Source organism: Felis catus, chromosome D1 (assembly GCF_018350175.1).
Source record: "Felis catus isolate Fca126 chromosome D1, F.catus_Fca126_mat1.0, whole genome shotgun sequence".
NCBI lineage: Eukaryota > Metazoa > Chordata > Mammalia > Carnivora > Felidae > Felis > Felis catus.
The window spans coordinates 82,662,172-82,675,648 of NC_058377.1; the positions used below are offsets into that span (position 1 = coordinate 82,662,172).

At 35.8% G+C, this 13,477-nt stretch overlaps 1 protein-coding gene across 3 annotated transcripts in view; it reads right to left on the reverse strand.

Moving 5' to 3' along the window:
* Nucleotides 1-13,477, reverse strand: part of KIF18A (kinesin family member 18A) — a 79,753-nt gene that overhangs the window by 64,812 nt on the left and 1,464 nt on the right. For all 3 annotated transcript variants that reach the window (XM_011286752.4, XM_045039074.1, XR_006586463.1), the window contains exons 3-4: nt 5,230-5,599; nt 2,735-2,892 (exon numbers count right to left, since the gene is read on the reverse strand). In XM_011286752.4, the coding sequence (XP_011285054.1) occupies nt 2,735-2,892; nt 5,230-5,554 (483 nt within the window). In that variant the 5' untranslated portion in view covers nt 5,555-5,599. The remainder of the gene's footprint in view (nt 1-2,734; nt 2,893-5,229; nt 5,600-13,477) is intronic.

The window sequence follows — 13,477 nt, forward strand, 5'->3', positions numbered from 1 at the left end:
AGCACTGATGTTGAAATAATAGTGATAACATCACATATGCTACTGATTTAAGGTTGTATTAGAATTACATCTTAAAGGTAAGCGTCAACTCATTTTCATTCATCTCACCCATTCTACCTCTTGTTGCCATTAATTTTCTATCGTCTGAGAAAACAGAAGTTTTATTACCTAGGTGTGCAACTGAAATTTAGAGGTGAGTCATTATATTCCTACTCCATAATTCCTAGTTTGATAACTACAGTGAAACAAATAAGATAGCTGGATGTGTCTTTTCCTATTTTCTGGAAATATATGGGACATAAGGTCTTGGGAGATTCTAGTAAGTTATATGGAGATGCCATGGTTCTTACCGAAGATATTTGTTATTTTATTATGCCCCAACAGTCAAAACTTTTTAAATTTTAGAGCTTAAAAGTTAAAGAAAACCCATACTCAGGGATATATTTCATTTATCTTTTAATTGCATTAAGTTTAATATGCAATTCTTAATAATAAGTTCCATAATAGGACCCCCCCCCACCACACACACACACACACACACACACACACACACACAGAGAATTAAGGCTTTAAGAAATATTTTAAGTTATTTCCATGTTCTAATAAATAGCCAATAGTGATACTTCATTTCTGGTAAGATTTTCTACAATGAATGATAATTTTTAAATGTAATAAAAATTTTTTTTTAACGTTTATTTATTTTTGAGACAGAGAGAGACAGAGCATAAACAGGGAGGGTCAGAGAGAGAGGGAGACACAGAATCCGAAGCAGGCTCCAGGCTCTGAGCTGTGAGCACAGAGCCCGACGCGGGGCTCGAACCCACGAGCCGTGAGATCATGACCTGAGCCGAAGTCGGATGCTTAACCGACTGAGCCACCCAGGTGCCCCAAAATGTAATAAATTCTTAAAAGTAGTAAAATCGAAAGAGATAATTTTTGTTGGTTGTTATTTTTCTGATAAGCAGCAGTCACTTTTCAAACGCTTCCCCTTACCCATTTCAATCACACAAAATACACAATTAGAACAATCATTCTCAAGCCAGTCTACACATCAGAATCACCTGGGAACTTTTAAAAAACCTAAGATGCCTCAACCACAATCCAGACCTATTAAATTAAAATGTCCAGGGGGTGATACCTAGGTATGTCTATTTTTAAAAAGCTCCATAGCCAACTTGGGTGCAGAGCCTGAGTGAAAAACCACTAGATTAGACATTGCCTTCCTTACCATTAATAACATGAAGGCAGATTAAAAGAAAAAACAATTAAAAACATTATAAAAATAACCAAACTTTAGAATTCCCCCAGTTATAAAAGGATCTAAGGAAGAAATAATGAATACTGCTATGCTCTTTCCCCAATTAAGTTCAAAGCAATTTTTCAACACTTACTTATAGACAATGAGTTTTTTCAGCAACCTACATATCTTAATCAATTTTTGAAATGTGAAGAAACTTTCTCAGTAGGAACCAAACTACAAGATGTCAATAAGAGAGCTGTAACCAGTAGAAATGTTCTCTCCGATACCACAAACGAATAGGCAGTAAAATCACAGATTTGTTTCTGCACTGGTATCTGAAACACTATCTGAACACAAAGTTAAGAGTGCCTACCACCTAGTTATGATTTGTTGAATGTCAGCTATTACTAAGAAAGCAGAAGTCCTCAAAGAATGATGGCGTATGTCAAAAGGACACAAGAGAAACATGAAGGAGACCTGACTAGTCAAATCTAGCATAATTTGAGCTTTAATTATGGAAAAGGTTTATAAGCTCTTAAATAATATTAAGAAACCATGAGTCCACACTGATATAATAAAGAAAAGGAAAAGCTCTTTCCGTATAGGAGAAAGTAAGGAATGACTATAGATGAAATTATGGAAATTAAGTATCACTATCATCTACCATCATAATAACTGATTCAGGCATGAATCATCAGTGGATGCCAATAGTAATAGATGAAAGTTTGAGGAGTAAGAGGATAAAGGGTAAAGTAATATCTTTATAGGGCAGAAATTTTGCCTACATCAACATAATGAAATGGATCAAAGTTAACCAAACCAGTAATGGGACTAACTAACCACATAAGTTATGACACCATAAGAACTCAACATTACTTCTACGGTGTTCTTGCTAGTTTACAACCTGAATCTAATTGCTGACTAACACAAATTAGAGGTTTTATGACAGTGACATAAAACAGAGAAAAAAAATCCAAATTAAAACTAAAGAGATATGACAATTGCATGCAACTTATGATCTTAGATTTCCTTTTTCAAAAAGGGCAACATTGGAATAATTGACAAAATCTCATTAAGATTTATAGATTAGGTAATGGTGTTCTATCACTGTTAATTTCCTGATTTTGATAACTATTCAGTGGTTATTCTTGTTTTTACAAGTTTGTAACTTAAACAGATTAGAAAAAAGAGGAAGACACACACATACCAAGGGAAAAAACAAAGGTAGTAAAGGTAGTAAAATATGGGGGATCTGGGTGAAGGGTATCTGGAAGGTCTTTGTGCTAATCATGCTACTCAGAAATTAGGCCAAAATAACATACTCAGCAAAAAGAGATAAAGATGCATAACAAATACCTAAGAGCAGGAATTTCAATGATTTTATACATTCATAAGAAAATTCCTATATGATAGAATAGTTTGAATAGGCCATGGAACGTCTTAAAGATTTTGTAATACTATTGACTCATCCAAAGAATGATATTGTCAACTCACCTCCAGATAAGAAACTGCGGTACTACATACTTTCTCTTCTTTAATCTCCTCCATAGATTTGTAAAGGTCTAACATCGTTAGATACATCACTCCAGGTTCAGCAGCTGATCCTAGCATCGTGTGGGTCTTCCCAGCTCCAGTGGCACCATATGCAAGTACTAAGTTTTTATAAAAGGGGATCAAAGCTCTTTATTACGACACACAACATTACTATATCCACTGTCCAGTGGAGAGTTCTATCTGTATACCCTGAACATAACCTTAAACTCATTATATCCAAAATTAACTTCTAGGCTTATCCTAAAACCTGGGAATTTTAGCACAAATCTACTCTTAACTCCTGTATTCTTTATTCTGGTTAATGGTACCACTACTCTCCCCAACCCACCCCCCCCTCCGCCCCAACTCATCTGCTCCCTTTCCTCTACAGCACTCTTAAAACCTTTAATCAGTTATCAGTATCCCTACCTAGTCTCAATCTTCTTTAATTCATCTCTTAGAATTTTGTACAGTTATTTTTATGAAAACAAAATCGAGTATGTTAAATCTCCTTAATTGTTCCACAGTCCTATATGAGAAAGTAGAAATTCCTCCACTTGTAATATTAATATTATTAAGCCCTCTCTCTATCCTGTTCCTTCCTTGCTGTGGTTTAGGCATATTAGATTGTGTGACGTTCTCTGCACGTGCTGCTCCTTATCTACTCCACTGCTTTTCCATTGAAGAGTTCCTCCAGTTAATCCAGCTGGAACACTTACACCTGTTCTAAATATTCAGCACACATGCCACTTTTCCATGTCACAGGCAGATATGTGTACTCCCTCATTTGAGTTCTCAGTGTATGCTGCACATCCTTCTATTCTAGCCTGTATCACCCTGTATTTCCAACTGTGAGCTCTAAGTCTGAAACTGTGTATCCTTCACAAACAGCGAATCAGCTGAAACAAAGCAGATATCCACTGCAAGTTTGCTGAATAAATGAATTCCAATAGAAGCCATTTATAAAATTCCTTTTTAAAATTTGCTTTAGGGGCTCCTGGGTGGCTCAGTCAGTTGAGTGACTGACTTCGGCTCAGGTCATGATCTTACGGTTTGTGAGTTCGAGCCCTGCGTTGGGCTCTGTGCTGATGGCTTGGAGCCTGGAGCCTGCTTTGGATTCTGTGTCTCCCTCTCTCTCTGCCCCTCCCCCACTCATGCTCTGTCTCTGTCTCAGAAATAAACAAACATTAAAAAAAATATTAAAAAAAATAAAATTTGTTTTAGGCAAATTACTTTGTTTTCACAATTCTCTCTAGCATAACATAAAAGTGATGTTTGAAGAACAAAAAACAAAAAGCTACTCTGAATTACATATGGCAATTCCTGACATAATAATCAATTAAGACAATTAAGTCCTCATATTATTACTGGTAAGAATATTTTTATAAGTTAAATTTCCCTGCTAAATAAAATATTAACAAACTACTAAAATACTTTTCAACAGAATTAATTGAACTGACACGTTTCATTTTGTTCTATATTATGCAAGCTAGTGGTAAACTGAGAAGTCTTAAGACAGTTGGATCATAGTGTAAAACAAAGTCAAGAAGAAAACAGAGATTCACTATTTGCTTGGTGGAGACTTTTTCATTTGGAGTCAAGAAAAATTTTAAAAATCTCTAGAGACAATATGGAGTTTCATGAATGAGGAAAATATACACTTAAAAATGAGAATCACAGCAGTTCTAATCAATAAACCACATTCTATTCTTATTTGACCAAGACGGTAAGTCTTCTGTAATAAAACTGAATGAGTCAGAGATAGTGAAACATGTTACAGTTTTGGGGTATCTTAAAGAAAATGTCATAAATGGTGGTAATTACAAAAATAATATATAAATAATAGTGTTAAGGGCCTTAGAAACACTGAATTAACTGGCCTTTTGGATCTCTCTCTAGGAAATGAACATGGCTGCTTTGAAAGGCAAATTAGAGATCTATCCAGAACACTAGAGATGCTTTCTGGGCTGAAGATATGCTGAAATAGCACATGGTACTCAATTAACATGGCCTTTTAACATTTTTATTTCAAGGTACTATAAATGAAATGTCCAACTATTCCCCAGGGATAGATCGTTGTATAGGTAAGCGGAGAGAATACTAATGAATTAAATTGTGAGAAATCTGGCATCAATTACAAGACATGTGTGGTTTAATAACATAGGAAACTGAGAAGATGACTGCCTAAAGGGACCATAGCAAAGCTCTAGAAGAGAGAGTTTCAAGATATGTTATATGTGATAACTGAATTTCAGTATATGTGCTGCCGAAGTGAGCACGTGATAATTGAATTTCAAAGAAAGTCTACATTTACAGCGAAATACTCCTGAACTTAATAATTTTTAGCAAAAAGCACCTTAAAATTGATTATATTTAGAAGAATGGCCAAGCTGATGTACATTCTAATGTAAAACTGAAATCAGGTGGAAAAATTAAACTCTAACTGAAATAATTACCTGTGCAATTATACCCATTCAAAAAACTACGAAGAATTGGCTTAGTAGTGTGTTCAAAAACTTCCAATTGAGTTGAAGTTTCATCAAAAACAGCATCAAATACAAATTTGAGATCCTTATTTTGTCTCTTTGTAATATCTCGATTTGCAGTTTTCTTTCCATGGAAAAAACTGATTTCTTCTTGTTTGGGATCAAAAACTAGGATATGCTTATCCACAACATGGACCACTTTATGGAATCCAGCTGCCTTTTCTTTTGTATTTTCAGGACGCACACGAACAACTACTTTCATGTGGTGACACAGGTCTTCCTCGGTGGCAGACATTATTGACTATCTTGCTTCTGTTTATGTGAAAGCCTGAATATTTCTCTGTAATTAAAAAGGAAAATAAAGTATTAATATTAATTCTATTATAATATGACTGGAATGTAGCAGTCATTAAAAAAACTATGAATAATTCTATTCTACTCACCTGGTAAATGTTACTGGAAATATGTACATTTAAAAAATACAATGTATATTTCACTCCTTGGTTCAAAACCTTCCAGTCGTTATTTTATTCAGAGTACATGTTTAAGTTCTCTAAATGGTCTCAATTTCCCATTTTATTGATCTTCCCTTTGTTCCCTCCTTTCCAGCTAACACACCAGGCACCCCAATAAGGTCTTTCCACTAGCCATTCTATTACAAAATGCTTCCCTCAATATCTGCATGACTAAGTCCCTCGCTTCTTTCAAGTCCTTGCTCAAATGTTGCCCTCTTCACGACTTATTAAAACTACCAAACCAATGCCTAATTACTCTTATACAGCTTTTCCCCCCAAACACTTACCAACTCCAAATAGTATATATTTTTTACCTATTTATTGTATTTGTTGTTTATTTTCTCTCTTCCAGGTAAACTATGCACTCTTTAAAGGCATGCATTTTTTTAAATCTGTTTTGATTACTGATAATGTTCCAAGAGCCTAAAACGGTGCCTGACACATGGTAGACTGTATAACTATTTGATGAATAAATACGTTAGAAAATCTAAAATGTTTTTAATTTTTTTTCTTAGTTTTAACTTTTAGATTCTAGGTTATTTTCTGGATAATTGAGGTTTCCAAATTATTGATCTTTGTTAGTTTATCTTCACTTTTACTATTTAATTTTATGTGAGACAGTCTAGCCAAAATTTTTTTGAAGTTTATCTATTTTGAGAGAGAGAGAGCATGCACATGCAAGCACGTAAGCAGGGGAGGAGCAGAAAGAGAGGGAGAGAGAGAATCCTAAGCAGGCGCCATGCTCAGCACAGAGCTCAACATGGGGCTCAACCTCATGAACCATGAGATCGGGACCCGAACCGAGATCAAGAGTCGGGTGCTTAACTGACTGAGCCACCCAGGCGTTCCAATCAGACAATTTTTAAACCTACCATCACCGACGTACAGTAGACTTATAGAATTACAGAGCAGATTAGGATCTCTGAACACATCATCGTGTATATGCCATCTTTATCACCTTCATGCCTGGGCTAACTAATTGAGGCATCCTTGTAACTATTTTTAAACACAGGGCTTTGTGAAGATACAGGTAGAGAAGAGTCTGGATGTATCAATTTCCACTGCCAACAGGCTTGCAGCCAAGATCACTTTTATTAAAAATAGTTCAAAAGCCAAGACTTTCCCTTCATTACCATGATGATTCTGAGAGATCTTTTCCTGTCCATTCCCATAACCCAAACTAAAATAGTGCTGAAGTTCTTGTGAAAGCCAAAGCTTGGTTTTTGGGCAGCCTAGCTGTGGTTGTATGTGGTTTAACAATAGTGTTTCAGTCTAAGTGGAAGCCCAGGGTCTGACTTATACTTCAGGCAGAGAGATTTATCAGGGTTTTGTGTGTGTGTCATTTAATTTTTTGTTTTGTGATATAATCTGCTCACTCTGACTACTGCGTAGATAACACACTATAAGGAATAGAGACTAGTTAGAACATCTTAGTAATATAAACAGGAGATGATGCTGTCAACTCAGAAGCAGGTAGCGGTCATATTCTGGATGTATTCTGAAAGTAAAGACAATAGATTTTCCTGATAGATGTGCAGTATGAGAGAAAGATAGGATTCAAGAATAACTCCAAAGTTCTTGGCCTGAGTGTTAGAAGATCTAGAAATCTAGAAATGTCAAGGCGGATAGAACCCAAGTTAAAAAAGTACAGTTTGTCCTCAGAGTCCTAATGCTCTTTGAAGCTTTTAATAGTTTTTAGAGTTTCAGGGGCGCCTGGGTGGCGCAGTCGGTTAAGCGTCCGACTTCAGCCAGGTCACGATCTCGCGGTCCGTGAGTTTGAGCCCCACGTCGGGCTCTGGGCTGATGGCTCAGAGCCTGGAGCCTGTTTCCGATTCTGTGTCTCCCTCTCTCTCTGCCCCTCCCCCGTTCATGCTCTGTCTCTCTCTGTCTGAAAAATAAATAAACGTTGAAAAAAAAATTAAAAAAAATAGTTTTTAGAGTTTCAAATGACACTAAGATTTTGGGGAATCTTTAAATGAAGGACAGGATCATCAACTGTGTTAGATACTGCTAATACATAAAGTACACACTAAGAAGTAACCATGAGATTTAGTAACATGGAAGTCGACTAGAAGAAAAGTTCTAGGGGAAGATGGGACAAAAACCTGATGAGAGAAGACTCAGTGAACACAGGTAATAATAATACAAAAGTGAGCCAAGAAATGGTGTGGGGGAGGGGGAAGGTTAGAAGAAAATATTTTGTTATTTAAAAATTTTTTTCTTTAACATTTATTTATTATTGACAGAGAGACACAAAGCGTGAGCAAGGGAGGGGTAGAGAGAGAGGGAGACACAGAATCCAAAGTAGGCTCCAGACTCTGAGCTGCCAATACAGAGCCCGATGCAGGGCTCAAACTCACAAACTGTGAGATCATGACCTGAGCCGAAGTTGGCTGCCCAACCGAGCCAGCCAGATGCCCCAATATTTTGTTATTTTAAAATGGGATGAATATCAACAATGATAAAACCATACACTTTTGGGAAGAATTCAAAGAAGGCCGAAGTAATCTAAAAGCAGGAGACACTGGACACAGCACTCCCTTTTTAGGACTCTGTCTTTCCCCAAAAATAGAATGCTGAAGAGGGAAGGATGGTCATTTTGATTCCAACAGTCAGGTTCCATCCAGAAGAATTACCTTCTGACTAGCCAAGTTCCACAAAGCACCTATGCCTCACCTCTGTGACCTTGGACAAGTTACTTAACCTCATTGAGTCTCAGGTTTCTCATTTGTATTAAAGAAATAATACCTCATAGTTGTGAAGGCTAAAAGATATAACAAGTATTAAGTGTATTAAGGCATTCAATAAATGTCAATTCGCTTCCCTATCCACCCCCATTCTTGTCTCTTCTTGCCAGAGATATGGTTCATCTTTTAGTGTTTCCCAATGGGCTTATGATGGCCCTTTGGATAGGACAATTCTTCCTTGTTTGGAACTGTTCCATGTATTAGAGAATGTTTAACATTTCTGACCTCTATTATAGGCCAGTAGCATCCCACATTCCGGGTGATACCAAAAACTGACCTCCATACACATTTCTAAAAGCTCTTAGGAATATTGAATGCTTTGATTTTGACGGATACAATTCCCCTCCCCCCCAATGATAGGTAAAATACACACAAATGAAATGGTTAAATAAGCACAAAACATTAGGTAATTATTTCAGAATAGACCTTAGAATCTCAAGGTTGGATGGGATCTCTTGCTAATGAATTAATTAACGAATCAACTCAATATGTTCACTGTTAGATGCTGGAGCCAGATACCTTAGGTTAAAATTCCAGCTCTACTATTTATTGGCTGTGACAGCAAGTTACATAACCTCCCTGTGGCTCAGTTTCCTCATCTGTAAAGTGGGACTAATAATAATGCCTACCTCACAGAGCTGTTGTGAGGAACTTAGAGCAATGCCTGGCACACGGTAGGTACTACAAGTGTTTGCCACCATTGCTATTATTATTATTATTATATACAGTGCAGTGAGAGAAAGTGGTATTAGTAAAATAGTGACACAAATATGTAAAGGTGTAACTATGACAAGTACTGTAAGGTAAATAAAGGTTAATAGTGCTACGTAAGACTATCATGGGGGGCTCAAATAGTTAGAAAGCTTCCTAGAGGAAGTGACAGGAGCGGAGAGTTGAAGGATGCATAGTTATTAACCAGGTAAAAAAAAAAAAGCATTTCATGAAGGAAAACTAGTTACACATTAAATATATATGAGCTAGGCATTTTCCTGGGTCTCAGGACAGACGGCAGGAGTGTATGTGTGGGCTCCTATTTTAGATGGGGCAGTTGAGAAAAGCTTGTCTAGTGGAGTGTCTTTTTACAGAAACTGAAGAGGAGTGGCTCTCTGGGACAAGAGTATCTTAGGCAGCAAGTCTGAAGGCCTGTGGTAAGAAAGAGCTTGTGGTGAAGACATAACTGATTTAAGCATTGTCAATCTGCTTAAATCTCATTTCTTTTAGCTGTTTCGTTTTAGCTAATTGCAACTTTACAGTATATAAAGAAATACTCAACTTAGCTTTATCCAGTCCTAAGGCAGCTGGAGAGAACGAAAGGAAACAGAGTGGGTTGCATTAAGAAGCTATAACTAGATAAGAGTGGGGCCAGATTTGGAAAATCTTGAGTACAGGCTATCAAGTTTAGATTTAATTTTGCGGTTTACTGGAAACTGCTGAAGGTATTTTAGAAGGCAAATGATCTTACTCAAGGAATACATCAAGTAACAATACTGACAAGTATCTAAAGGGGTTTAAGAAGCATAAACTCAAATACAACTTTGTTTTACAACTTGTTATAGATTTTAAGAAAGACATTGATCTTAACTTCTAAAGTATCACACATTTCTCCAATTTTTCAAAACAAAGGAGTGACTATAATTTTCTTAATAAAAACACCCAAGGTCAACCGAATCACCAAAATGTAAACAATTAGTCTATGTTCAAATACACTGATGTCTTGGGGAAGCCTGGGTAGCTCAGTTGGTTAAGCATCCAACTCTTGGTTTCAGCTCAGGTCATGATCTCACAGTTCAAGAGACTGACCCCTGTGTTGCACTCTGTGGATGGCTTGGAGCCTGCTTGGGATTCTCTTTCCTTCTCTCTCTGCCCCTCCCCCACTCAAGGACACACATGTGTGCACTTGCTCTCTTTCTCTCTCAAAATAAATACATAAACTTAAAAAATGATTTTTTTGCTACATTAATGCATGATGCCAGTTTTCTTTCCTGACATGGCCAACTAAAAGAGATGGGCATCTAGTTGATTCTGAATAGAGGCACACAGAAAGCAAACTCTTTGACCATGTTGACCAAGAAGCAACAAAAGAAAAGCCTAGATATTGCTATCTGTGTAATAATGTGTTGATTCAAACATTCTTTTCAGATGACTGTTCAGAAGATAGAATCACAATTTCTGATTAATTCTGTCATATCTACCCCTAATTATATTTGTTTAATAGAACCAAGAGTAAGCTGCTAGAATTTCATTGATGGGACTAAAACATTAAAGATAAATACTTCCAACATCACTGTTCATTATAATAAAAAGGTATTTGTTTAGTCTTGAGAAAGTAGAATATAAATGAGAATAATGAAGAGGCTTCAGTTGCTAATCTATAAAGTGATAGGATTGGTGAAAGGATACAGTCCTTTTCTAGCTCTAATATTTTATTATTACATGTGATTGGAAAAGGGTATAAGAAAGTGACAAGAAGTAATAGCTAATGGGACTGTATGTTTTTACCATTATATCCCTAATCTCTTGTAGTGAGCCTAGTCAATAGCATGTTCTCAAATATTTGATTAATGAGTAAATTAATAAATTATAAAAAGCAGACACAGAATCCAAGAGAGTAACTCACTCATTTAGAATAGAGGCAAACATACAATATATTTCTCTGAAAGAATCAACATATTATAGTAAGTATGACTGGCAGTAATAGGCAGTTACAATGAGGATTCTGAGGCATCAAAAAAAAAAAAATTACATACTGTACCCAGTTTCTTGTTTTCAAAATTAGGAAAATGGGAAGATCAGCTTTTATATGAATTATTGAGGGTGGTTAAGACACCATGCCATGTTATACTTAAGGGTAACATTCAATTTTCTGGGACATTCACTTATATAAAAAAAGCTCATTCCTCTGCTACATTTAATGAAGAGGTGTTAAAATCTAATTCTCTACACCAGCTGCAAGATAATATAAACCAAGTTGAAGAGGCAAATTCTTAACTTACAAGCCACTACTGTTCACCCAAGAAAAAAATATAAACCAAATAAGTTAGACTCACCCCCAGTTATATGCAAGTAAATAATAAATTTTATTTAATTCATTGATTGCATGCACTGATGTCTTCTTCAAGAGCAATCAGATCATGTTATGTATCTCATGTCATTCCCCAGCTCCAAACTCTCCAATGACTTCCCAGCATCAGAATAAAATGTAAACTCCTTAGCATGTCTTGTAGGTTCTATATCTGGCCCTGTCTACCTCTTCAACCCCTTCTTTAAATGTTATCCTCCTCCTTGATTACTCTGCTCCAGTCACACTGTCCTAAATGTTCCTAAAATACTCAGTCTTATTCTAACCTCATAACCTTGCACTTTCTCTTCTTTTCCTGGAAGCCTCTACCTTCAGACACTTGCAAATCTTAATCTCTCAGTTCATTATTCTGGTCTCTGTTCAAATAGCATTACACAGAGGCTTTCCCTAAAGATTCCATTCAAAATAGTGTCACCTTGCCTTTTCCTCTTTAATCTCTTAAGGGCTTTATTTTTCCTCTTAGCATCTAGATTAACTGGAAAATATTATTTGGTCACATATTTACTGCTTGTTTCCTCTTTAGAATATAAGCACTATGAGACTATGGGCTTCATTTGTACCCTAGAAACTTGAACAGGGCTTGTTCAATATTTACGACTCAAAACACACTTGTTCAATAGATGAATGAATGAACTAATGCAGCTTTTCAAAATATATGTGCAAAAAAATAAGTGCAGAATAGCAGACTTGGCATGTAACCATTTGAATTTTTAAAAACATACATATTTGTATATGCATGGGCTGTCTCAGGAAGACAACACAAGGAACTGGTAACACCAGTTGCCCCATGGTGGGGAAATATGAAGGTCTGGGTGACAGGCAGGCTTACTTTCTACTGTATATTCTTTTGTAGAATTTGGATTTTAAACAAGACTAGTTATTTTTATTTCAAAAAACAAACCAAAGGAGAAACTATTAAAATTTACCTTAAGCACAATCTTCCATTTAATAACATTGTATTTATGGAATATTTTCTATTGAGCTCTTAGTATACACATAGAAATTGCTAAGCAACTTACATACTTCTCATTTAATCCCCATAACAATCTTATAATATAGGGATTATTATCATAGGAAAAATATAATATAGAGAGATTAAGTTAACTGGCTAAAGTTGGAAGCACAAGACATGAGATCTGAACTCAGACTAACTGGATATGAAGTCAAAGTATTTAAATCACTACTCTTTCAGATGTAAATATTTAATCTCTAGAAATTTTCTTAGAGAGAATAAAAATATATATTTGCCTGTTTTTGATAGAAACCTCAGGGCCTAGCGTAGGAGCTCTTGAATGAATACTGAAATAAAACCAAAAGTGTATGATTTCTTTCTGCTTGTGGGATATCCAACAGCATCTATTCTCAGCAAATATACTATTGAGAACTCTTAAATTAGATCAGTAAAGTGATAACTACTATTAATGAACAATGATTATCATTTGAGCATGTTATGTATGTCAGACATACATATGGTATGGTAAACATTTAATATTCATCATCTTATTCAATCCTTAAAATAATCATATAAGGCATACTCTACAATAGTCTCCATTTTACAAAAACAGAGACTTAATTTAGGACAAGTAATTTTTCCAAGATGACATAGCTAGTAAATGAGAAGCCAGAATGTAGACTCATGTCTAAATCCAAAGCCCATGTCCCTAATGATTACACTCTACTGGAATAACAACAGAACATTTTCAAACAAACGAACAGAAATGTTGCTCAAATTATCTTGAGTGTGGAGTTATACAGTTATAAATGATTTCTTATATTCAAACTCAAATCTGAATTAGATTCAGGTTCAACAAACATTTTTTAGGAGCAGGAACTATCCTCCACAATATCATTTATAGTCTCTATGCAGCTTACACCTC